At 36.7% G+C, this 26,963-nt stretch overlaps 1 protein-coding gene across 7 annotated transcripts in view; it reads right to left on the bottom strand.

The window, feature by feature from the left end:
• The window catches only part of LOC149565466 (BAG-associated GRAM protein 1-like), a 290,284-nt gene extending 263,599 nt beyond the window's left edge, over positions 1-26,685 (bottom strand). Inside the window, exons 1-3 of one of the 7 annotated variants that reach the window (XM_089819001.1) lie at positions 26,050-26,685; positions 9,135-9,185; positions 8,780-8,822 (exon numbers count right to left, since the gene is read on the bottom strand). In XM_089819001.1, coding sequence (XP_089675127.1) covers positions 8,780-8,822; positions 9,135-9,185; positions 26,050-26,271 — 316 coding nt within the window. In that variant the 5' untranslated portion in view covers positions 26,272-26,685. Of the gene's footprint in view, positions 1-8,772; positions 8,878-9,134; positions 9,186-26,049 lie in introns of all 7 variants that reach the window. The other 6 variants (XM_089818998.1, XM_089819002.1, XM_089819000.1 and 3 more) reach the window with 6 other exon arrangements.
• Between the last annotated feature and the right edge of the window lie 278 nt (positions 26,686-26,963).

Genomic DNA, 26,963 nt, shown 5'->3' with positions numbered 1-26,963 from the left:
GCCTTAAAATGGGATTAAAATGGCTCAAAAAGGTCTGCAATGAAGATTGATTAGCCATGAAAATCATTTTAAAACTTAGAAATTTTCCAATAAAATCAAATTTTATGGGGGACTCGTAATCAACCCTCTTTATGCTTTCCATTAATCTACAATCAATTCTGGAATGGTTTTGGGCTTTGTATATTTTATATGAATTTCCAAAAAAATCACGCATATAGAGTAAGTTTCAGAATTAAGTCTGAATACCTAAGTTACTGATTCGGATACAGAATTGAAAGCGGATGTAGGAAGCAGTTATGGGGTGCAGGTTTTTTTTTTTTTTGGTACGGATGCATTTAAAAACGTCTATATATAAAAAAATATATTATATATATATATATGCAAAGAATTTAAGAAACTTATAAATAGAAACATACATTATTTGATAGTATCATTATTCATATGATACTTCATCATTGATCAAGATTCAAGATATTTCATATGTCAATTAAATAGTTCAAGCTTCAAAAATAAAACTTCATAGGCACAAATGTCAAATATTCATGTTCTAAACTCCATGTCCAAACTACAAAATCAAAAACATGGTTCATGATTCAATGTTCACTAATCAGAATCATAAGGATTCTCAAAAAAATCTGGATCCTCCTCATCTCCAACCGCTGCAAGGTCCATATCATTTGAACCAAGAATGGTTCCACTTGCACTAGATGCACCATGTGTCACGGACCTATCATCACCATCATCCATCATCATAGTAAGAACATGAAGTGTTGCATCCAAGTTTGCAAACTCAGGGAGTACATCCCAAAGTTTGGCTGCCCCATCCATGTATTCTTTATCCTTACGTGACAAAAGACGCAAGTTGGTATGAATGTAGACCAAGTCCTCAGCTTTCTTTGACCCCAACCAGTTGCGCTTCACTAAATGGATATAGGAGTATGTACTCCAATTCCTTTGAGTGGCAGAAGAACTTGCAACCTACATTGTGTTCACTAAATTAATTATTAAACATACAAATGAAAAGTAAATGACAATATGACAAATCAAAAAATACAAGTTGTAATTAAAAACAAAACTCAAAATTTACTTGTAAGAGGATTTTGATTGCAAGAGGTTGTAGATGCTTGTATGGCCGACCATACATGTGATTGCTCCCATTTTATTTTGGTCCTTAATTGCAAATGGAGTAAGCCTTGCTCCGGAAGCAAATAAGCCAAACTCTAGCCTCACCTTTTTATGCATCTCATTATCTGGGAAGATTCTTGCAAAAGCTTTGGAGCACCAATTAGCAACCTCTTCATCAGCATATGGTGCAATTCTCTCTGGTATAGAAAGTAACGTCTCACTATAATACCAAGGAGATAAAGCATATGCAAGAAGGTACAATGGGGTAGTCATCTTCTCCCAACGATGAATAGTTACTGCTTTCACTTTACTACATAAGGCTTGAAATTTTGTAGGGTCGGTCTCATGTGCTTGTATAGCATGCTTTACCTTATAAACCATGGTGTCCATGCCATCATACACATCTCCCAAGTAAGGTGTATCTGTATTGGCAAACCAAAGCATAGTCATGATGGACTCGGTAATATCCAATACATATTGCACACGAACCCACCAATGTTCATCCAAGATCATACCCCTAATCTTTAGGGCTCTTTCTGTATTTGAAGCCTTCCATGCACCCCATTGAGGACAAATGACCATTTGACTCAAAGCAACTTTCACCTTGAAAAGTTGTCTCATAACAATAGTATGAGATGCAGAACGGGTCTCAGCTACCTAAGCAAGTTAACAATATGTCAATTGACAATAAATTTATAAATATTAACTAATTTACAAATCCATGAAACTTAATAATTGCAAAAAATTAATTTACCTTCAGCAACTCCAATTGTGAGAACATTCTCAAAATGGATTGTGACATGTTGTGGTTAGCCACAAACATTTGGATGTCCTCTCCCTCTTCATATATTTGCTTCACCCAATCTATTTGAGTGCCAATTTGTTGCATAATCAAGTTGAGGGAGTATAGGTGTCCAAAAATATATGGTCATACCGGCCCTCAACCAAAGCACCAGCTCCCCGACAATTTTTTGCATTTTCTATAACAACCAGGACCACATTCTCACTACCCACCATATCTATGGCCTCAATGAGAATACTACAGATGAATTGTGAATCCTTCACCTCCCCTTGGCAATCAATTGACTTTAGAAACATTGCCCCTTTGGGGACACCACAATCACATTAATTAATGGCATGTTTCTTGTATCTTTCCGACCATCAGACACAATTATCACGCCCGAAGTTTCCCAAGAATTTCTAATGGGTTGAAATGCTTTCTCTATAGAGACTCTCTCCTTCTCCAAGAGTGTGGTACGCACCTTTTCATACCTAGGACTTGTGTAATCATCTAGTGCTTCTTTGATGGCTCTTACCATTTCCTTCCAATATGGTGATCTTAGCAAGTTGAAAGGAAGGCCATTAGCATAGAGGCAACATGCAATAGCTTCATCAGCAGGGTCTCTTGCCTCCATTTTAAATGTAGAGTGCAATAGGCCTCTTTTCTGAGCTGCTGCAAATTTTTCTAGCTCATCCTCCTCTCCCGGTACAAGTACTTGAATGAATGGATGTCTAGAAGATACAACTAGTTCCATTTCAATGGGTGGTTACATCTTGTTCTTTTATGAGGAAGGAGGTTGAAAATAACTCTTTTTTGATCTTTTAACCAAATGATCAACAGCCCCTTGTTCTTTTACAAACAAAGCTATCTGTGCATTAGACAATCCCTTCCCATCTGCACCTTTGCACATTCCAAAACCATTACTAGCAGGGCCCATGAAATGAAGCTGTACCCAAGAATAAGAGCTATTGAAAGGCTTTCCTTTGTTACTTTGACAATAATTACGACTCCAAATATAGGAGCCACCACCTGCAACTTGTGATACTCTTATTGTATGTCACCATAGAGGAGACCCTAAATCAATTTTGAAATTATCCCCTACTTGCTCTACCACTGAACTCTGACTACCAGTGGCAGCCATTCTTGCACAATACAATGCAGTTTCTTTCTATAATAAGAAATTAAATAAATTTAAATCAATAAAAAAAAGTATGAATATTAAGCATACAAGTTTAAAATAATGGTACAAAACTATTCAAATAGATGCCTAAACTTGTTTCTCAATTTCTCTTTTAAAAAACTGAAAAAAACTTGAAAATTTTCTTCACAAGCATGAAAAAATTCATCAAAATCTCTAAAAAAATCATTAAAACACTCAAGAATGGGATAAAATGCTTACCTCTTACTGTTTTAATGAACTTGTGGAAGCCAACTCTCGCCCTGCGATCATTCCTCTTTGAAAATAATCAAGTTTTCTTCAAAAAGCCAAAATGGAAGTGTAATGTCCCCTTGTCTCGGGTTTGAATAATCAACTATAACATCTAGTTGTTCTCTACTTTTTACCTTAGTCTCTTTAAATCTATCTTATCTTTGGTCTCTCTCTGAATTCTTAATCTTATCTTTTAATAATGGGTTTGATTTATGAGAGGACCGATTCTATCATAACTAGTCCTTACTTTACTATGTACCCAACTTTTCTTATTCTCCTATTGGTATTACCTTCTATAACTTGTGTATTCACGTATATGTGACAGTAATATCTTTAATGGTATTTAGTCAACTGATTCTTTTATCTACAATATATTGTTGTTTTCTTATCCCTAGTGATAGCTGTTATTCATTATTGGTTGCTCGCAGTGCCTGTCTTCTATCCTGTCCTTCCATTCTTGAAATTGTGACTCAAAGTATCGAACAATGTTACACTATTGAGCTATATGAAATGTTAGGTTGATATGTATGATATATTTCTGCTCTTCTTCCCTCTACTTTTCCTCTATTCTTATTGCTCCCTCCTTCAGACTTTGTCACTACTGACTATGTGCATTCGATTTGAATCTCTGTTCTTAAATTGATCCAAATCTCTGCTACAACTACAAGAAGGATCTTACTCTTAATGGAGATCTTGTCCGCTTTGAGAAATAGCTGTTTGGATTAGAATGTCGTCCTCTTTCACTGAAGAGTATTCCACTACCCGTAATTTTTTTTGTCACTTATTTTTGCCTCATCTGCCATGTACAAAGGACTTGTTTGATTATTAAATCATCCAATGAAGGTTATGGATTTTATTTTGTGTTCAAAGTGCTGCGACAGCTCTCTATATGGACTATTGCTGCTTATTATACAGGCTGCGATTCGCTTGGAATAATTGAACAGTTGACAAAGGAAAAAATGAAAGGTTTAATACAATAAGAAGTGCTAACTCTTATTCTATTCTGTATTGTTTTCCTTTTGTCCATTCTGCACTACTTTCCACCCCCACTGTGGCTTCCTTCGCTTACGTGGCTAGATATTGACTTTGTCTTGAGTAATAATGGGGTTTCTATTCTATGTGTACGTGTGAGGCTTATACTGAAGTTATAGTAAAGAAGTATATTTCCATCTCATGCATTTGTTATTATAATCTCTGTAATCTTTGTTCCCCAAAAGAGACTAGCATTCTTACTGCTCCACTGCCTTCAACGTGCCATTCACTCTCTTATCCTAATTTATGTGAGTTAGCTCTAGAGTTTGACTATTGACTGTCAAACTATTGTCGGCTTATGTTCTCCTTAATATGATCTGCGATTCCTATATATGAATGGTGATTTCTCTTACGTAGATTGTCGGTTTTTTTACTGGCTGCGATATCATTATAGTCTTTGTCTTCATAGTTGCTGTGTCAAATTGCTCATGCCAATTGGATGTTTCTCGCTGTCCAAATTGGTGTCTCTCCTTGCCAAATCAATGACCACACTTATATGTAGTATGTCGTATGGCTATGCCGGTTCTTAAAATTGTATTCTGTCATAGACTGTCAACTGGATGTTCTCTGTCCTCCCTTCGTTCATTCCCTCTCCCAAATTTTTGCCTTCTCCCATATATAAATACTCAGATTTCTCAACTGTTGTGACTATTCCCTATAGTCACACCATTATTTTAATATGTTATATTAATTAATGATTATATGTTTATATTTTAATATTAAATTTATATTAAGATATAAATTTAATATTATTATTCTTTTATAGATATTAGTGTAATGATACTCTTTCATTAATAAACTATAATATAGTTTATTATTTTATTTATTAATAATTATATATTATTGTTAAATTCTCTTTTATTAAATCAATCTTGGAAATGGGGACATTACAGGAAGCCAAATGAGAAGAGCCAACCCAGCTGCAAACAAAGTGATGTTTGAATGATTTCAAAGTCTCTATTAGGGTCATATTATAGGCTTCTGGATACCTGCGGATGGCATTCGGACGGCATCCACAAGGCTTCCTTATGCCTCTGCGCACCCATCCGCATCAGCTTGCGAATCCATTGCCCAAGGGGACGAATCGGTATCCTAGCTGAATACACTTACGTATCAGCACCTTGATTCCTCCAAATTGGGTATAAAAACTGAATTTTTTCAGCTCCCAATCAACCTACAATTAAACCTGGGAGAGTTTGCTAGTTTGTGATTTTCTAATCATTTTACATAAAAATGAACCACATAGGGAAATTTTCAGATTTGAAGATACCTCACTGGCAGCCCCTTCTTGATTTCAAACTTGTCACAAATAACTCAGAAATTGCCTCCCTTATCACCTGAAATCAGTTTTGGCATGACTTGGTGTATAGGAAAAATCCAATACTGTATTGGATTTTTCCTATACTTGCATCCCTTATCACAAATTCATTATCACTATCTTTTTCGTTATAACAAATTCAAATTTCAGTTTCAAGTTGTCAAGGGTAGAAACCCTTGGTAGAGGGATTTAGATGACAAAAAGCTCTCATAGATTATATTTTAATTTGACAATGAAACACCTCAAGTCTAGTGAAGCAAACTAAACCTGCACAATGTGAATATATTGTTGCAAGTTGGGGGTGAAATTGTTATCATATGCTGCACTAATCTATGACAAAACTAATACTATCATCTACTGCAGTTGTGCCACCACTCTATGATCAGCATTTTATTGAGTATTATCTTAATTGTTCATAAATATCTAGTGTGGATATTCTACAATTTCTTGAGTGGCATTTCAACATGTAATTCTTTGTTAGTCTATGGTTGTTTGTAGTCTGATATTAATATTTCGATCCTAATTTACTAATTAGTATTCAACAGATCTTCCTACAATTTATATGATTGGAAAAAAAATCCAAAATTATTGGTTTGCTGGGGTATATGAATAAGCACAATTTGATTTAGGCAATCAGGTTTCAAAATTATCTCATTGCATTTAAAACATACTGCTGGCTACTGCGATTAGATCTAAGTTACAATTGTTGAGTATAACTTACGCTGCTATCTAATGCTACCAGAGAGATTACAGTATATCATTGTTGTAGGGTTATTGTGATTCAATTTAGATAATCAAAGAAGATATTAATATATATTGCTGAGTTCATAAGAAATCACCAAAAATAAATAATAATATTCTAGGGTTCCATCTAGATTAAATAATTAGGGTTTTCTGTTGCCAATCTGCAGGTATTCTCAGTTTTCAATAATTGATAACAGTAATACTGGAATTGATATAATACTGTCTGTCTTTAGACTAAGGTTTTGATTTAATAGCTCTGTTCTTTTTTTAAGGTTAATAGCTTAGTTTATTTTCAAGTTCGTTATAACCAGAGGATACAAAAACTAATATTCCAGAAATACTAAGAGAGACACTGCAGCGGTATCAAAGCTTAGATCTTACTGGCCTGCAAGAAAACCTAAAGTTTTGATGTAGATTTCACCCAATCTAAACAATTTCAATATGTCGTTGTTGTAGAGTTATTATGATCCAATTTAAATGATTAAATAAGATACAAATATTTACAGCACTAACTTCACCAATAAGTTGCAACAAATGAAAATAGCATTCAAGGGTTTCATTTAAGACTGAATACTCAGGGTCTGCTGATCCCAATCTGCAATTAGTTTCAATTTTCAGTACTAAATATTAATTAATGCTAATTCTGAAATTTGGATATTGACATCCATCTTTAGCCCAAGGTTTCAATTTAATAGCCTGGTTCAAAGTTTCTTATAACTAGAAAATAGAAGAAATATATAAATCCCAAAAAAAAAATAAGAGGGAGGACATTATAGTCATATCAGAGGTCAGATTTGTCAATCTGCAGTCAAAGCCAGTAGAAGAGGAATCAAATACCATCAAAGAGAAAGAAATGGTGTGAGTAGAAACAGGAGAGATGAAATATACATAATGGAAGCCATTGAGTGGGCTTAGGAAAATATGGAAAGATCTTTGGGGAGTACAGCACAATCGTTGCAAAATGAGAATCTAAATAAAACAGTTTCAATCAACCCTCCTTCCAACACTTCTTGACCAAAATTTCAACAAAGACAACATGAAAAGTCAATTGATGAAGGGTCATTTTAGTACCAATCAAGTAATAAGCCAGATGCTTATTGTGAGGAATACAAACAGCTACATGAGGAAATCAATAATGCTTTAAACTTTCAAGAATATTCTGATCTCAAGATGACACATGATCAAAGGAAAGGAAGAAGAGTTTAAAATGAGCTTTCATAAGAACACAGCCCTACTTATTTTGGATCCAACAAAAGTTTCACTCGATCTTGGTTGCATATATTGGACAGCTATTGTCACTGAATCCTGTGTATGAAGAGGAAGGATGTAAATTTGGTACACTCCACTTGGAAGGTGTAACACATGATTGGTGGCATCCTGGAATGATTACCCAAGGCTATAATTCTATTACCACATAGCAAGAATTCAGACAAAGACAAAACAAGAGATTTGATAGGATAGATCTATATATTCATTTCAAAGAATTGGCACAACTCACACAATATGATTCTGAAAATAAAACTAACAACAGCCCCAAGCAGTTTCACCTTCAAGATGATTGTGAAGGAAGGTTAATGCTTGAGAGTCCTCGCAAGATATGATCCAACAGATATGTCCAGTGTTAGCTTAAACTTATAAACTTATGGCACCGATTCTAGACAAAATTTGACATGTCAAGTGTTATAACATATAGATATCTAATGGCATATAATGATGTTCAAGACTTTACAACCCGTGGTGCACTAGGATGCATCCCCCGGCACAATCTTCCTATCTCTAAGCTAATTTCTTATTTAAATATTGTTCCTTGGGTTTTGTGGGTGCTTCACAACATGTTCTTTTCATGTTTTCACATTTCTCCATGGCCCTCAAAAAGAAACCAAATAGAAGGTGCTTAGCCAGAAACATGGTTAACATGCTGTAATATTCTCAAATCTAGCGGACATTTACAATATAAACAAAATAATTTTGCATTTTCATGTTTAAGCAAGAAATAAATAACATCTAACGTCATACAAAAACAAAACAAACATGTGTCAACCAATTTAAGAACACGTGAATAATAGATCAAAAGGCTTGTGCATAAATAAAAAGAAATCTCTTTCATTAAGAGAGCATGGCTAGAATTTAACATGAAGGCATAAATATGAGATGATAATCAGATAGAAACAGAAGTACCATTAAAGGATATGATAATCAATAAGATGAGTGCAGAAATTGTGGACAAACATTTACAAATTAACATGATCAAACACTACTCATATAGATTTTTTCAATAATGACATCAAAATGCAACATGACAAAAAGATCAAAAAAATTAATTTAAGGACCAAACAAAATTACCAGTTACCTAAAACGTTTTTGTGAGCCACAAGTGATGACAGCATAAGGATCTGATGTACCATTTAAATTTGCACCGATTAGGTTTTTTGCTGCCAATAATTCAAGCTGAAAAGACCGTGTAAGATAATGAATCAAAAGAAAAGGCTGAAAATGAGAAAAAAGCAGTTTACTAATATATTAATAAGGTTTTCAAGATGACAATATAGAAATTGCAATGGAAACATAGCAATGCATAAAATTAGAAATTTAAATGTGTAACTCCTGAAACCAGACAAGAATGTAAATTAAGCCCAAACAAGTTTGTTTAATCATATATATTATAACTTCGGATTTTCAAAATGGAACATAAATCAACTTTGTACCTTTATCATGTACACAAATGAGCTTCGCCATTCCTCTTTCAAAGGAGCCATCTACAAAATATGTATTTATACGGCATGTCAATTAAGAAAGTAGAGAATCAACCACATCCCTTGAGCACAAAAAATTCCATCAAAATTCTTGAGGAACAGAAACATTGACCAAGAAAAATACCATTAGCATAAGCATTTAAAGTCTTAAGGGTCATATTTTATGATAATGTCCTGAGATTACTATAGGTTAATTTAGAGTTTGTTATATAGCTTACACTTAACTCATGAAGTAACAAAGACCTGGTAGTCTAGTTGTATATAACCGTCAAAATTTCTATGTATACTTTGCATTGATCTCTCTTTACAATTGTGTGTCCTAACAATATTTATATCGAAACATGAAGAATGGAAAGAACCTAATCTCCAACCAAGAAAAAGCTTAACGTAGAGAGAACTAGTCAAAGGTCCAAGTGAAAAGCACTACAATCATTTTATGTTGGCTTGAGAACGAATGAATATATTATAGGAAAAACAGTTAAAAGAAGATAAGGTAGAAAAGAAAAGTTTGGTGGTCAAACGATAATGTCGAAAAAGAAATCAAAAACATAATCAAACCTTTAGGCATGTCAAATTATCAAAGATTCAAAATATAATTCAAAAACATTAAGGTGAGAAAAATGAATATGAAATACGGTTATCTAAGTAAAAAGTCCAAATATTAGTCAACTAAGATGCCAGCCCATTGTCACTAAAATCTAAATGAAGCATTTCACCATCACAATCAAAGCTAACAAATACTACACTGCCATGCTTGTGTCATTACCAAGTTAAAAAAATAATAAAGCTCTATTATACCTTCTTATGATCACTCTAGGCATTATACATATTTTAATTTTGTTCCTTGTGAACCTAAGCTAGAGGCCACGTATGCCTTATGAGATTATTTCCTAGATTCTCATTGCATGTGTGCACTGGATGTGTAATGTGGGGCATGAAGAGACGTGTGTTATGGGAGGTGGATGACCGCTTGGATATTTGGCAAGGATGACTGTGAAGAGATTATTAATACACGAAAATTATCAAGGGGGAGCAAGAGATAAAAAAAGAGAGAAGGGAGATTGTACGTCAAAGACCGAGTATGTATTCATAGTTTGTTGTGGATTATTTGATATTGTATTGGACCAGAGGGACACAGCCTCTTCTAGTCAACAGTTTCAATGTTATCTTAAGATAATCTTGGAACTACTATTGTGGGGAATGCTTAGTCATGGGTGTATGCTAGCAGATGTTGCAAGCTAGACAATTAACAAAAGAAAAGGAAGAGAAACGGCAAACTACTTAAGGAAGAGGAGTATCGAACTACTATTGGTTGACGATTACTCGAGCTTTAGGGACAAAATTACCTCTTGACCATTTGTCTTGACAACACTCTCATCATCATGGAGATGGAAAGTGGAGTGTGACTAATCTGAGGAGTGTTATTGTCCATGTTGGAGGGAAAGGAAATGATGAAGAGGCCTGGTAGGCTTGACACAACCGTTGGAGGAAGTTCCACATTATATACTGGAGACACTCCTTCATTGGGAACACATTCGCACAAGCAGAGCTACATATTGCAATAGTTGGTTGTGCATGAAGTCTAAGTCATCAAGCTTCCTAAAACTGTAGTATACATTACCGGCAGGAGATACAACTCAAACCAACAGGGGAAGCAAGCTCTTATGCAGGTTGTTTTGTTCTTTGCAGAAGTGGAGAAAAATCGTGGATAGACTTGGCCTATTGGTTACCTCAAATTGGCTCCTATGCATTCAAGATAAGTGCACATGTTGTAGCTACCATAGCCCAACTGTATGTAATCTTTTTGTAGAGTTTGATTTGGCACTAATTACTTTCCTAGATGTAATTAAGATTGATAATATATTGGATAAGCAATAGGATGTAATTCTAATCTATTTCTAGGAGCTGCGTTTCACATTAAGGAGTTACTGAAATTGTATTGGAGGCCCCGTTGAGCAGCTGTAAGGAATTTGGTGTTCTGGTTTGGAGTTGTAGAGGTTGGATGACACCTTGCAAGCATTCGTGTGAGGGCAGATTGGTGAATTTGACCCTTTCCTTGGCTTTGCGGTTTCATTGGCAACTCTGCGTTAATTCCTTGCAGTCATGTGATTTGTTTATGTGCCTAGCGATTCATGTTAAATCCATTGTCTCATGGTGTGAAGGGCAGCCATTCAGTTCTAAGAGGGTTGATGCAAATACAAAGGTGATGTGTTTAGAATATGGATGATCTGCTGTAAGAAAAACCATACTAGGGCTTTCATATGAAGTTGTATTTACTTGAGCATTTCGATGGTCAACGAATAGTTACAGAGTTAAAGTTTATTTGTAACTGTATGGTGAAATAGTGTATTGTCAATGCAAAAGAAGGTTCTAAACTTGTTACGTTCTGATTGTGAAATTGAAATAAAGAAATCATTTGTCATTCAATCTTACTTGGTAAAGTCTGGGGTTTAGCATTCATTTCTAGAATTTAGATTTGAATGTATTTAGTTTGCAAAATATACATATTAAAAAAGAGAACAGTTCTAATAGAACTTGTTATCCAAGTGTTTGACAAAACGTCAAACTTCTGATTAGTAAGGAAATTGATGTGTTAAGGCTAACTTGTTGAACTATAACCGGCTAGGGGTTTTTACAATGGTATCAGAGCGGTTTCCTACCAGCCTGCAAGAATTGGGCTCAATAATTATTTTGGTTGGTGCTTACTTCTAAGATTGTCAAACTAATTTTGTGATTGGTATAGTGACATGGATGGTGACAGGAGATTCATTCCAAGTAGATATTATACTCGCAGAGGACGTACTTCTCTGCCTAGGAATGGCGAATCTGAGATACAAGGTGTTGTAAAACAGTTGGATGATGTAGTTATTGGCATGAGTTCCAAGGATTATGCATTTGATGGTGATGTGATGATAGTGGGAGTAGGACCATGCGATGATACAGTCATATCGGCATTGACGGCTACTTCTGTGCCAATTGAGCCATCTGTGGAAGAATTTAGCGATATGTATGCAGTTGTTGATGTGTGTTCTGATGATGGTGCACATGTTGTGGATTATGAGTTTTCATCAACAGCAGATTCGGTTCAGTTTTCTATGGCAGCAGTTAGTATTGTTCCTGTGTCCGCATATTTTGATGTGGCGACACCTATTGTTGATACAACTGGTATGAGTGCATATGGTTCGCCTATAGCTACATCTTTTTCGGCGATTATTGGTGATGATTAGGATTCCTTTCCAATATTTATTATGTGAGCGGATATAGGGAAGAAGAGGATGCATAGATCTTCTATGGAGTTGCCTTCTGGTGACATTCTGACTTCTACATTATTTGCACAAGTTTTGGGTGTGAGGTTGCAGGCCATGTGGTTGGTCCTGATGATGTTGGTTTGCAGTTGATTTAATGTCTATAGAGATGTCACGCATTTGTTCATTTGGGATCCAAGCGGAGGTTGAAGTTCATTGTATTGCCAGATTGCTTGAAGACCAGCAATCTCGAGGAGGGAGGACCGTAATGTCCCCATTTTTCCCAGCATTGGAGTTTCAGGGATTAGCCTATTATTGTGATCCTCGTAGGCTAATTAATGTGGATAGAGGGTCTTCTGTGGCAGTGGCTTGGCTTGGGAGGGTCTCATCTTCTCCACATTTCAGTAAGCTACAGGTTGTTCTTCATTTGGCTCAAATTGGACTTCGTTTGGGCTTAGTTTTGTGTAGTTACTATTTGTGGTAAGTTGGTGTTGATCGAGATGGAACCTTTCTATTTTTGGAAAGTGCATTTGGTCACGTGGAGAAATAATAGGTATGACTCCTATTTCAGACAACATATTTAAATGATGAATATTTTGGGAGTTATTATATTTTTAGTGGCCAAATTATTATTAATTATTAAATGGCTTATTATAAAGTTATAATTTAACTTTATAATTTCACTTAAGTTAAGAGTCATCATTGGAAAGTGTCATTTATTAATTAGTTAAGCCAAGTCAAGTGAGAGAATCTAAAGTAAGCTTCTAATTAATGTTGTGTGATGAAGCTTCTTGAGTGAAGTTACATTTTGGCAACAAAAGGGAATTTGGAGGTTATAAATACAAGCCCATTTGTTGAGAAAAACATGCTTGAATATATATTTGCTTTTGTTTCCTTTGTGGCTTTTCCTAAGTTTTGAATTGTGAGCCCTTGTTGAAGTATAAGGGTTTCTGAGTTTATGAAGATTCGTTTGAATTCTGAGTTGGTGTGTGCAAATTATGATGAGGTAAATAATTTTCCCTTTCCTCTTCTATTGTGATACCTATGTCTAAGAAGAGCTGCAATTTGGAGTTAGCGTTTTCAACCTGGATGACAAATCGATTGTGAACCTTTTCATCAATTCTAATTTGTTTCTAGGAGTTACATTTCACATTAAGGAGTTACTGAAATTGTATTAGCCCTGTTGAGCAGCTGTAAGGAATTTGGTGTTCCGGTTTGGAGTTATAGAGGTTGGACGACACCTTGCAAGCATTCGTGGGAAGGCAGATTAGTGAATTTGACCCTTTCCTTGGCCTTGTGGTTTCATTGGCAGCCCTGCGTTAATTCCTTGTAGGCATGTGATTTGTTTATGTGCCTAGTGATTCATGTTAAATCCATTGTCTCATGGTGTGAAGGGCGGCCATTCAATTCTAAGAGGGTTGATGCAAATACAAAAGCGTTGTGTTTAGAATAGGGGTGATCTATTGTAAGTAAAACCATACCAAGGCTTTCATATGAAGCTGTGTTTACTTGAGCATTTGGATGGTCAACAAATAGTTACAAAGTTATAAGTTTATTTGTAACTGTATAGTGAAATAGTGTCTTGCCAATTCAAAATCAGGTTCTAAACTTGTTACATTCTGATTGTGAAATTGAAATAAAGAAATCAGTTGCCATTCAATCTTACTTGGTAAAGTTTGGGGTTTAGCATTCAGTTCCAGAATTTAGATTTGAATGTATTTAGTTTGCAAATCATACATATTAAAAAAGAGAACAACAGCTCTAATAGAACTTGCTATCCAAGTGTTTGATAAAACGTCAAACTTCTAATTAGTAAGGAAATTGATGTGTTAAGGCTAACTTGTTGAGCTATAACCGGCTAGGGATTTTTACACAAGATCCTTCCTATCAAACCTCTCAATCAAACGATCCACAAACTCTTGATAGGAAGTGATCTGATCATGTTGCAAAGAAACTAACCCATGGTACCATCAATCATGGGCAGCTTTGTCCAGATGTAACACTCCAAACCTGATAGTGTCCACCTCAGACATTGGACGCAAAGCCAAATAGGTGTCGAGCTTATGGATTCAAACTATAGCTCTAACTCTCCCAGTACCATCAAAGTGCTCCAATGTCATCTTACTAGCAACCTCTCTCAGATTAGCCTATCGAGGCCTTTGTTTCTCAAGTGTCGGCCTTGCTCCAGAATGTTCCCACTTCTAAGTCGAGAACCTATCAAAATTCAAATGTTGCTTTGTAACTTGTGGTAAAGCATCCTAATCCATAAAGTGTGCCACCACACATCAGCAAAAGGAGCGGCTTCAGGCTCAACATGAACCTCATCTGCCTTGGATCCAAGAATCGTAGACCTCTGCAACCTATCATATGTGACAATCTATCTATCAACTCTGCCAGCTAACCATCACTGCCTTGGGCTTCAGGTAAGCCAACAATAAAGTCCATGGAGATACTCTCCCACTTCCTCTCAGGAATAGGAAGCGGTTGTAACAGACCAACAAGATAAGTGTGTTCTTGTTTGTTCTGTTGACAAATAGAACATAGTGTTGAACATCAGTTTTCACCCCTTCCACGTAAATCTCTCTCATACTCGTTTATATGTCTTGAAGAACCCTGGATGACCAGCCATGGGAGAGTCATGGAATGCGCGTAGGATAATCTCACGAACACCTGACCCTAGAATTAAATATATTGTTCCCTTGTAGATGATCAGCTCATTTGCAAGAGAATAACTACCATTTCGAATGCTGCCATCATTAATACCTGAAGCATACTGACCCCTGGCATCTCAACTATAATCAAGTGTCTCCAAACATCTGAAATCTCAGTAACTACACATAAATGAGGCCTCTTCGAAAGAGCATCTACAACAACATTCTGAGTCCCCTTGATATAGGAGATATCAAAATCATATGGTTGTAGCTTGCTGACCCACTTTTGTTGCCTCTCGTTCAAGTCACTCTATTCAAGGAAATATCTCAGGCTATTAAGGTCAATCTTAATGCAAAACTTGTTCCCCACTAATATTGTCTGAACATGGCCAATGCATGCATGATGGCCAACATCTCCTTAGTTAAGCCCTTTGCATGCATGCACCGAAAGGCCTCCCATCCATCACCATGGATGCACCCACCATTGGTGTTTACTAAACGATCTCTCAGGTCCCCATAATTTCTTGCTCTCAAAGGCTATAGGATGTCGATCTTGGGATAAGATTGCACCAATACCCTCTCCAAAAGCATCACAATGAAAATCAAAGGGTCTCAAAAAATCAAGTAAAGCTAACACTGAGCACGACATCTTAATAGTCTTAAACCTTTCAAAACACTCATGTGCCTAAGCAATCCATTGGAAAGCACCCTTGTGGGTCAAATCTGTGAGGGGAGCCGTGTGCCGAGAAAAATCTGCCACAAATCTTTGGTAAAAAGAACAAAGACCGACGAACCCCCTCAGCTGTGTCAAGTTCTCTAGTGTAGGCCACTCCACAATAGCACGAATCTTATCAAGATCCATACAAACTCCATCAGCACTAATGATTTGTCCCAAGTAAAGTAACTCTGTCATGCCCAGAGCACACTTGGACTCCTTGGCATACAAGGAAGCCCTATCCAATATATCCAAAACTACATTGAAATGAGCAAGATGGTCATCCCAAGTTTTGCTATAAATCTGGTTGTCGTTAAAGAATACCAAAAAAAATCTACGGAGCTAACTATGAAAAACCAAAGTAGCAAGCGCATTTGTCAAGCTGAAAGGCATGACCAAAAACTCAAAATGTCCACAATGACATCTGAATGCAATCTTCTCTATACCTTGCTCTCTAACTCGGATCTGATGGTATCCAGATCTCGAGTTAATCTTCGAAAAATACTTTGCCCCATGCAACTCATCAATGAGCTCATCAATCTATGGAATTGGATACTGGTTCTTAATAGTCCTTTTATTCAACATCTGATAATCTATACACATCTGTAGGGTACCATCCTTCTTTATTACTAGAACAACTAAAAAGGAAAATAGGGACTTACTAGGCCTAATATGCCCCAGGTCAAAAGCTCCTGTATGGTCTTCTCAATCTCATCTTTGAGCCGCTTCGGATACCAATAGGTTGTGATCATGATGGCCTTAGTGCCCCCTCCGGCTCTACAATATGCTCAATCCTTCTACCAGGAGGTAAATCACTAGACACCTTCGAGTGTTTAGTTCTCAACTGTTGAATATCTGGCTCATCAGTACTCTTCAAGATAGGCATGATTATGCACTCAACTACCCAATCTATAACGTCCTCATGGTGTACCAGATGCTACATGCATCTAAGTGATATTTGCTTAAGCTCTCCATTCTTGATAGCCTTAAGGATTTGTGGCTGCCCATCCTTGATGAATCTTATCTCCATCTTTTCAATGCTCAAGTAAATATCCTTAAGAGTATGTAGCAAGGCATACCCAAGATTATATCAGCACCACTCATGTCTACCACATAAAAATTTGCATGAAAGGCATATGTATTAAGTCTCACTGGAATATCTAAGATCATCTTGTTACACTTTAAGGTGAAACCATCAAGCACCTATACACATAAGCCCTCAAAATCCTCTATCTGCACACCCCTTCTAGTAACCAAACAGACATCAATAAAATTATGGGTAGCTTCGATATCAAACAAGGCAATCACATGTTGTCCAGCTATAAGCCCATGCATACTGAATGCTCCCTCTTTCCTCATGCTGGAAAGATAAGCCACCTTGAGGTTGGAATCATCCACCTCAACCTCATCATCAACAACCTTGTGTTCATTCTACAAAAAATCTGCTAGCTTCCCTAGAGAATCAGCAATGTCCTCATCATCATAAAACCACTCCATCATCCTATGTTTACCCTTAGACCTCATAGGACAGTCATGGCCAACATCATAGGGACCGGTGCAGTAGAAACACGACTTCTTCCTCCTCAAATCATTAATTGTATCCCGATCCAAAGGAGCTGCCACAGGTTGCTTAGTCTCAACTTTCTCCTCTCTCCTAGGAGTTGGTTGAAGCCTCTAAGTTTTGAGCCTTCTTCATGGCTTCCTATAGTGAGGGCGGGTCCATAACTGAACCCAACCCCTGAGTGGCTCAGCGAGTCCCTCAATAAAGAGCATAACTCTCCTCCTCTTTGATATGTCATAAATCATCACTGACAATCTCTAGAACTTACTGATAAATGCCTCCAAACTAGTTGTTTGTCGCAACTAAGCCAACTCTCTAAAATAAACCTTAAGATCCTTCTTGTCAAAACGCTCTATCAACCTATCAATGAACTACTGATACGATGTGTCTGAAAATGGAGGGATACTAAACCGTGGTACCACCAACCATGTGCAACTCCATAAAGGTGTAAGACAACGAATCTAATGGCGTCCTCCTTGATCGTTGTGCACAAGGCTAGGTCAGCGTCTAGCTTGTGAACCCAAGCTCTAGCAACCACCCTACCACTCCCGTCAAAATGAGTCAGTGTCATCTTACTAGCTACCTGTTGTAGCTCAGTCTGTCTAAGCCTCTATCTATTTGGAGTGAGCCTACCTATGGAATGCTCACGATTCTATGTCAAGCACCTGTCAAAGTTCAAATTATGCTTCAATGCCTAAGGTAGAGCATCCCACTTAGCGAAGTGAGCTACAACATCATCAACAAAAGGTGCAGCCTCAAAAGTAGTGCTAACTGCATCCAACAATGGTCTCAAGAAAGTGGTTCTCTATGGCCTATCATGGGCTCCGATTTAACCTGTCCTATCCACCCTATTATCAATCCAGACACAGTCCTCAACCTTGTATCTGTCACCAGCCCTAGAGCCATCATCCACTCGTGATCTATGAGAACCAACTAAAGCATCACGAGTTCTCTCTACTTTGTCCCCATGGGAGAGCTAACTGTTGCAAGGTGTTAGATAACTATTGCAACACACCTATCATCTGTTGGTGTCCGGTCGCAATATTCCAGAATATCTACATGGCCTCTCTATCAACCTCTAACTCCAACACCACCTGAATCACCTAGACTACCAATAGAACCAAACTAAATCTCAAGCTCTCCTTCTCTGGGAGAAGTACGACCCCTGCAGGTATAATGCATATCCAGCACAAATCTCCTGTCATCATCCTTAAGAACCAAACTTTGTAATCAAACTGAAAAACAACTCTAACAAATAATGCACTAATAAATGAGCCCAATTCCTACAAGCCAGCAGGAAAGCGCTTTGATAGCACTGTAAAGAACCGAGCTAGTCCCTAACTGAAATGTTGATGCACTAACTGAAAAATTTTGTATTTTGATGTCTCTTCTAATTTTTTGTAATTTTTGGAATATATGTTTTTTCTTGTAATTTTTTGGAATAAGGAATTGCTACAAAGAAATGGAAATTTCTAAGTACTAAATCACACCAGCTTGAATTGAAAATCAAACTGATTACAATGATTAATTGCATGATCTTCTGGAAACAAAAATGCAGCAACTTAGAACCTAATTTTTGAATTGGCAAAATGTTTGGTCTTGACAATGTGCCCCAAACCAGATGTTTGATTTGATCCTCTAGTGTGCTGATTACAAACTAAGAAAAGGTATTTAATTGCCCCCTTGCTCCACGACAATGCACAAACTTCAGCGGAAACCTCTTTAAGATATATCGCAGGTAGAAGAGAATGGAGCATTGACCAATACAAGCTAATTGTTTGATCCTGTAGCAGATCACAAGCCCAAAAAAGTTGTTCGCTGACATTGTTAACACACCCACGGTTGCAAAACAGGTTCCCATGTGGGCATCAATGAATCACAAGCCCTATGCAGTTGCCACCCAGCCTCTAGGTAAAATGATTTGGCCCAGGATGTGCCAAATGTGCCACAACAAGATGAAACACTGCCTTTCTCATACAAATTGGCAGCTCACAATCCCTCAATTTTGAATCCCTTCGATACCATAGCATTTGATATCGCTCTCCCAAATTCCACAGAATACTTCTAGCACGTCAATCTCCTTAGACACAGATTAAACAGTAGGAGAAGATTGGCAAAATGCTATACAACAGCAACAATTTGCAACAACACTCAACAATGCAGAATTTCACAAACTCTCAGCCAGATGATCAAGAAGAAGAAAATATAATATTCAAAATGGTTTTCCTTTTCGAATGAAGCCACATTTATAATGCTTTTGTGTGCAACCTAGCTTCACCATGACAAATTTCACTTAAAGATTGATTTATAATATGAAGTCCAATTACTTTATAATATAAAGCACAACAATAATTACAAGTGCATTAAATAATCATATAGTCTCATTGTAATTGAAATAAATATGACTTCACCTAAATATTTCATCCAAAGTCCAAGAGCAAAGTGGCAAGCAACCACCAGTGCCAAAACTGCCTTGCCAAAAATAGAAATTGGTCAAAAGTGACTTACTAAAAATAATAAGTCCAAAAATTAGCAAAACTGCAACAAAGACCCCTAAAACCAAACATCAACTCACGAGGGTCATAGTGATGAGATGACAAACCCATACTTCAGGACTCTACTAAATTAGGGACATTACAAAATGTAAATAGTTAAGCCACAACAATGAAACCAAAATGTTGAAATGATATTAGCAATTCAACACAGCAAATCAACTTGCAATTTATTATTCAAGTCTCTTGAATTTACAGGTGTGCTCTCAACAATGATAATATGGAATTTTATTTAATTGACAGCAAACTGAAATAACAACAGTCATAGTAATGAACCTAGTAATGGAAAAGCTCATTAAATAGTTGCAGTTGACCAAATATGAACACCTAGTTTAGTCTAGCGATTCAACTTCAGCACATACACCTCACAAGTAATTGCATCCACAAGTTTGGACGCCAACATGATGACCTCACAATGCCACAACGGGGATTGACGTTAAAATGGCTCCCAAAAGATGCAAATCAAAACTCAGCTAGACTCCCAAATGTAGCCACCCAAGTATATGAGGAATTGTCCAACTATGAAGAAAACCATTGTAACATGGGGACGCGTCCTCCCCCTTTTTGCCCTACGTCTCAAAGACTTGGACGCATCGGGGACTTGGGGATTCCGTCCCCCCGTCCCCAGCAATGCCACCAAATTCTGCCACCTCCGCCGAGGTGAGGGATGTCCCGATGTTGACTATTTGCTAATTCGACTATTTATGTTCAATGTTCGATGTTCCAATTCAATCCAATGTTCATGTATTTACTCTTTTACATCTTTATATCTTATATTGTAATACATATTTTCATAACTAGCATTTAAAGTACCATATGTATATATACACACCCCCTCCTGTCCCCCGCCACCATCCCCCCGTTGTCCCCCCACCGTCCCCAAATTAAGGCTCCTCTATCCCCCCGTCTTGGAAACTTGTCCACCCGTTCTATCGTCCCCCCGTCCCCCAAGGTGGTGTAAGTATGAAGAAAACTGAATATCAGATTTGCCCAATTTTGAGGCACTAAAATCGGGAGCCAAACGTTAGGATAACAATAAGAATAATTACCAAAATACAGTCACTAAATTGCACCAGCAGTTAGGAATTTTGTGCGTCCAAAGCAAATACGGAGGCAAAGGGAAAACACCTAGAACAAATCGCTTCAATACCTAAGCCAACCAAAGACTTATAGCCGCCCAAATAAAGTAGGGAGTACAAGCAACTAGTGCAAAAAATTCCAAAGCTGGAGCTGATGTATCCAAACACCCAACTATTACAATGTCAATCCATATGAATTGCCCACAATTGCAAAACTAATATCATCAACCCCTGAAAACAATTGTTGCCTTCCAATCACCAATTATCACAGCTAAAGAAATAACAACAATTCTCAGTATTGCAATGTCCAATTCCACTTTACTTCAGCAATGAATTGGAATTCACAATTCAATTTTTAGAATCCTCAGATTCAAACCCTTATGCTTCAGCAAGGGCATAAAATCAACCTCAAAAATTCTCAAAAGGACAACAAAGATGCTTTTCTCATCAAATGGGGCTCATATTTATAATCTCCAAACAGCACAAGTTTCCCAAACATAACTCCACTTAAGAGGCTTCCTCAACACAACATCATTTTATAACATTTAAATATAATAAGTGCTATATAATAATGTAGACTTAATAATTAATTTAATAAATATGACCCCACGCAATAAATAGCTCCATCCACTGCAGGCGATGAAAAATTGTCAGCGCCACCATCTGCACTGCCAAATATGGCAACTACCTGAATTTGACTTACTAAGTATAGTAAGTCCATAACTAAGACCCCCAAATCACCCTGTCATCTCATGAGGGTCACTATAATGAATTGACTCAATCAAATACAGAGATTTGCCAAAAATGGGGACATTAAAGGCCAAGATTGGTTCAAGTGGAAGGGTCAAGGTTTAGCCATTATGACCCTAATTAGGGTTGTCACCACTATCATCCGATTACAAGAAGGCATCACCCTATGGCCAATAAGAAAATTACAATGCTTTTGAGAGTCAATGAGGAAATAGACAAGGTAGAGACACTAGATGCCTCCGACCTATACACTTGGCATAATATGATAGAATGCATTTGAGAGTCAATGTGTAGAGAAATAAATGAGACAACCGATATAAGGGAATAAGGCCCCAAGTCTACACAGATTTCAATAATCTCCTTCCAAAGATATCAGGATATCGTCGAGACAAAGGTTGCAAAACTTGGGTAAGAAGCAAGGAACATGGGTACTCTAAAATGAACTCTAAGGCTTGCAACCAAGTAGATAAACAAATGAAGCAATCCATATAAGGGCATTAAGGCCCCATGTCTGTATAGATTTTGATAGTGTCTTTCCAAAGATTGAGGATCAGACAAAGGTTGCAAAACTTGGGGAAGAAGCAAGAAGCGTGGGTATTCTAAAATGAGCTAAAAACCACCTTAGCTCTCATTGCAAAGGATAATACTAAGAATTTTGAAGGCCATGAGAAACGGCTGAAACCACTCCAAAATTATCATTTTTAATCAATCAAGGGTTTACTGGAGGATGACAAATCCTAGCTAGTATAATGACAATTTACATTTATTAATTAACTCAATATGGAATATAACTCAAGAGGGAGAATAATCAAGTTGGATATGGTCAAAGCATATAACACATTAGGCAGAAGCTTCTAATTAAAACTATGCAGAAATGTAAGTTTTCAGAACAATGGTGCACTTGCATCAGGGCATATACATCAACTCTTAAAGTTTCGGGGCCTATAAAGCTTGAGGACAAAACATCGACAATCAAGATCAATATAGCCAAAGCATATGGCAATTTAAGCTGAAGTTTTCTAATCGAGATTGAAAAGAAATGTCAATCAACTCCAAGATTTTTTGTACTTGTAAAGCTTGGAGACAAAACAAAAAGGAGCTAGATAAGAGAAAATTGATGAAGGAGATAGGTAAGGCGATAGAAGTAGGTGGTGCAAGAAGCTATGCTGGAAGCAAGAAAGGGAAAAAACTAAAGAATTGGTAGAAGAGATCATGCAGAAGATAGAGAAGAAGATTTGCATGCTGCAGAGAGGATGATGGCTAGCAAAAATGCTGAAAAAAGATAAGAAAGAGAGCACTGCCAAAAAAATTGATCATTTAAGTGACAAGTACATGAGCATGATCATGGACACCAATAAACTAGGAAACTATGACAAATGGGTTGAAAAGACACGAGCAATTTTACCTTATCAAAAAATTATAATAAATTAGTCTTTGATATATAAACGTATTTCAATGAAATTTTCTTCTTGGAAGTTTTCAAAATATTCTTGGGTTCATTTGAAGCAGAGAAATAGCTCTAGAAAATCTACAAAAAAATGAGCAAATATAAACAAACACACAACAAATGAATATATATTTTTGCCTAAACATTATGCTGGTGATTTGGCAAATTAGATAAACAGGTGAAAACAACTGTAAATTGGACAAACGGACAAAAACATTTGTTGAACCTGATCTGAATCATTTTAGCAATCCAGAGGACAATACTGAAAGAAGTAGTGGTATTGTAAATACACAATAAATAGGCCATATGAAGACTTCTATTTATTCATAATATTAAAAATTTCATACAATTATGGAGAATCTGGTAAGTGAGATGTATGCCTACAAATCAACCAAATTTGGACAAACTCATGGAGGAGTTGTATGTCAAAGTTCATAAAAGTTGGGCAATCCCGTGGATGATATGTATGCCCATGAACTTCATAAGAGATGGGCAATGCCGTGGATCAGATGTATGCCCATGAACTCCATATACAAGATCTGATACAAATTGGCAATCTCAGAAAACAAGATTTATCTCCATCTTATTTTGTTGTTAAATTTGACTTGAGCCTCTTTATGCATATCTTCATGGAAGTTGAAAGACTGCTTTATTTACATCTTCATTAGAAATTGAATGGACAATTCAAAATTGAAGAGTCATAATAATTGATTAGAGACAAGAATTAATTAAAATATATGACTTAATATAATATGCCAGTTCAATTCTGATCATTCCTCCCCTCTTATGAGGCAATGGGCCCCATTGCCTTATCACCTTTTGCATGATATACACTAAATTATAATTCTGCCATGTAGCTTGAAATATAGATATACTGAGATAAGTTCCTGTATGGAGATACCCTCTGAGTTGTCATGATCTCGTTCACTTGAAGAAGAAATAATGGCAAACTCATCTTCCCTTAATGTATTCTCTGGCTTCCACGGATACATTATATGTTTGTGGAAAGAGTTTCTAACCACAAGCATGTTGAGATAAAATATCTGATCAAATATATTGCACCAAAGTCCATAATAGATCTACTATGCAACTTGAAAGTTATGTTGAGACCATAGCCTGTCAAGATACCTTAAAGTTGTAGATAGAACAAATTTCAATGAGATATATTTCATACTAACAGAAAAATCTCGCACTAGACTATCAAACATTGCATTTTTACTGAAGTCGTTTATCATGTGACATCCAAAGGTCACAATAAATAAATTGTCTTTACTATGCATGCCCTCAATGCTGATCAATAGACCCTTAAGCTGTTTGTAATATAGTTTGGCACAAAAGATGCATTGTGAGAACAAAGATAAACAAGCGAAATTTCGGAAGTTGAAGCATCATAGGATCATGAAGGCCTGCTATTGCTAAATGAATTGATTTATAGTTTGGCAGCTGGCTGCACCAATATCTCTCTCTATTATTGTTGCTCAAATGTCTAGTTTCAAAAAACAACAAAATTCACAACATGCTTATAGATATAACACTTTTCTCTCCAATCCAATTGGCATCTTTAGAAAAGAGTTATGCATCAGGATTCAATGGAATTTATCTTTAATCACAATATTTAACTATTGATCTTCCTTTTCTACTATATCTTACATTTTGGTTAGATATTTGATCTTCTTCTGAGTGGATGCTTCTACTTTGATGGCAACTAGTATTGTAAATACACAATAAATAGGCCATATGAAGACTTCTATTTATTCATAATATTAAAAATTTCATACAATTATGGAGAATCTGGTAAGTGAGATGTATGCCTAGGAATCAATCAAATTTGGACAAACTCGTGGAGGAGTTGTATGCCAGAGTTCATAAAAGTTGGGCAATCCCCTGAATGAGATGTATGCCCATGAACTTCATAAGAGATGAGCAATCCCGTGGATGAGATGTATGCCCATGAACTCCATATACAAGATCTGATACAAATTGGCAATCTCAGCAAACATGATTTATCTCCTTCTTATTCTGTTGTTGAATTTGACTTGAGCCTCTTTATGCATATCTTCATATCTTCATGGAAGTTGAAAGATTGCTTCATTTACATCTTCATTAGAAATTGAATGGACAATTCAAAATTGAAGAGTCAAAAGAATTGATTAGAGACAAGAATTAATTAAAATATATGACTTAATATAATATGCCAGTTCAATTCTGATCAGAACCTGTGTCAAAGTTGTCATGTAACATTTTGAGTGAGCTATCCGACTCGTGATGATAGAAGCAAAATATAGTGAGAATCATAAACAATCACAATGCACAAATATGTGCCTGTCTGATATCATTAATATGCATGCCTAACAAGTTCTCCATGATTCGTTACCAACATTTGGTTTCCCTGATAGCGAGAGAGTTAGCTTAAGGAAAAGATCACTGAGGTTTCGCAAAAGAGCTTGAACAAATGTGAAAACTGTAAGGCGAGATTAAAAGAAGCGATCCCTATGCATTGACCAAATCTTTTAAACAAAGAAGTTAATAGAATAAACCGAGCACGTTCCATTTAGCTGCAATGAACTTTTCATACAGAGATCATACTCGGAATCCTCAGATTCAGACGACTGTTGAACCATTGCCAAACTAAAAGGATAAATTCTTTTTCTGAGAGCAAAAGACAAACTCCAATGCACTATAATCTATATAATTACAATTCAGAGACAAATTTGAAGTAATAGAAATTTAGCAGTTGAGTCTTTACACTTTTTTCTAACCGACATATCATGATTTGAAAAGTGCGCTAAAATTAGTCAATTGGCCAAAGCAACCTGTAAATTTAAAATAAAACACCTGTGATTTCGACGTTACTAGTACGTCCGTACCTCTCTATGCTTGGTGTCATCGTCGGGAAGGAACAATCCGTCTGCTGGCGATGCTGCAGGGACAAGAGGAAATCCTCTTCCTACATTTTCGGCCGCCGGACAACTCGTACTATTAAAGCGAGAGAGCGCGAAGAGTACAATAACAAAAACTGCCGCAGCTAAAGAAAGATTGAACTCCCCCAAGGAAGGCAGCAGAACGTCCCCCAACATTTGCCCCATCATAATTCTCTGTATTCCCAGTCTATCTTTGTCCTCTAATATCTTCTTCCCGGGACTCGAACGCGGTCATCTTCATCTTCTTCATATTCATACTTTGTGTTTTTGACTCCCAAAGTTTTCAATTGGAGCGGCGTTGAAAAAGTCCGCCAACGCGAAAACGATTGCTGTATGCAAGCGTTTTGTCTTCGTTCTTCTTGCGTGAGTGCAGAGCAGAAGTTTTCTTTATTTTCTTGCTCCGGTCAAAAGACTGTTGTCACACATGTTGACAAACTAACCCGACGGTTTTCTTTTTTTCTTTTCTTCTTTTTTGATTATGTGAAAAATATGAATTACCATGTCATCTGAGGCGAGTGTCATAATGAAGGGGGAACGGGTGTTTGCTCGGACAATATTAAATGGTGCCTTAAGTAAATCCAACGTCTAACTTTGCCGCATTGTGCCAATTTATAGCGATCCTTTCTAGAAGAATTTGAAAATGAGGGAAGCCAAGAATGCGTCAACTGCTCAAAGCGGAAATACATGTTGAAAATGGGATCTAGACAGTTGAGCGCTCAAGCAATTAAAATTCTCGTGTTGCGTTCGAACTTTTTCTTTTCCCGGAAATAACTTGGAATGAAATATAGCTTTTAGTGACGACGTACACGAGAGCAACAGATAAAATTGAAAACTGAACATTGGCTTTTATCAATTGTTGT

This window comes from Cupressus sempervirens, chromosome 3 (assembly GCF_028749045.1).
Source record: "Cupressus sempervirens isolate cs-2001-9-10 chromosome 3, ASM2874904v1, whole genome shotgun sequence".
In the NCBI taxonomy this organism is placed as follows: domain Eukaryota; kingdom Viridiplantae; phylum Streptophyta; class Pinopsida; order Cupressales; family Cupressaceae; genus Cupressus; species Cupressus sempervirens.
Note: the sequence above shows the minus strand (reverse complement) of the source record. Positions and strands in the feature narration are given on the sequence as shown.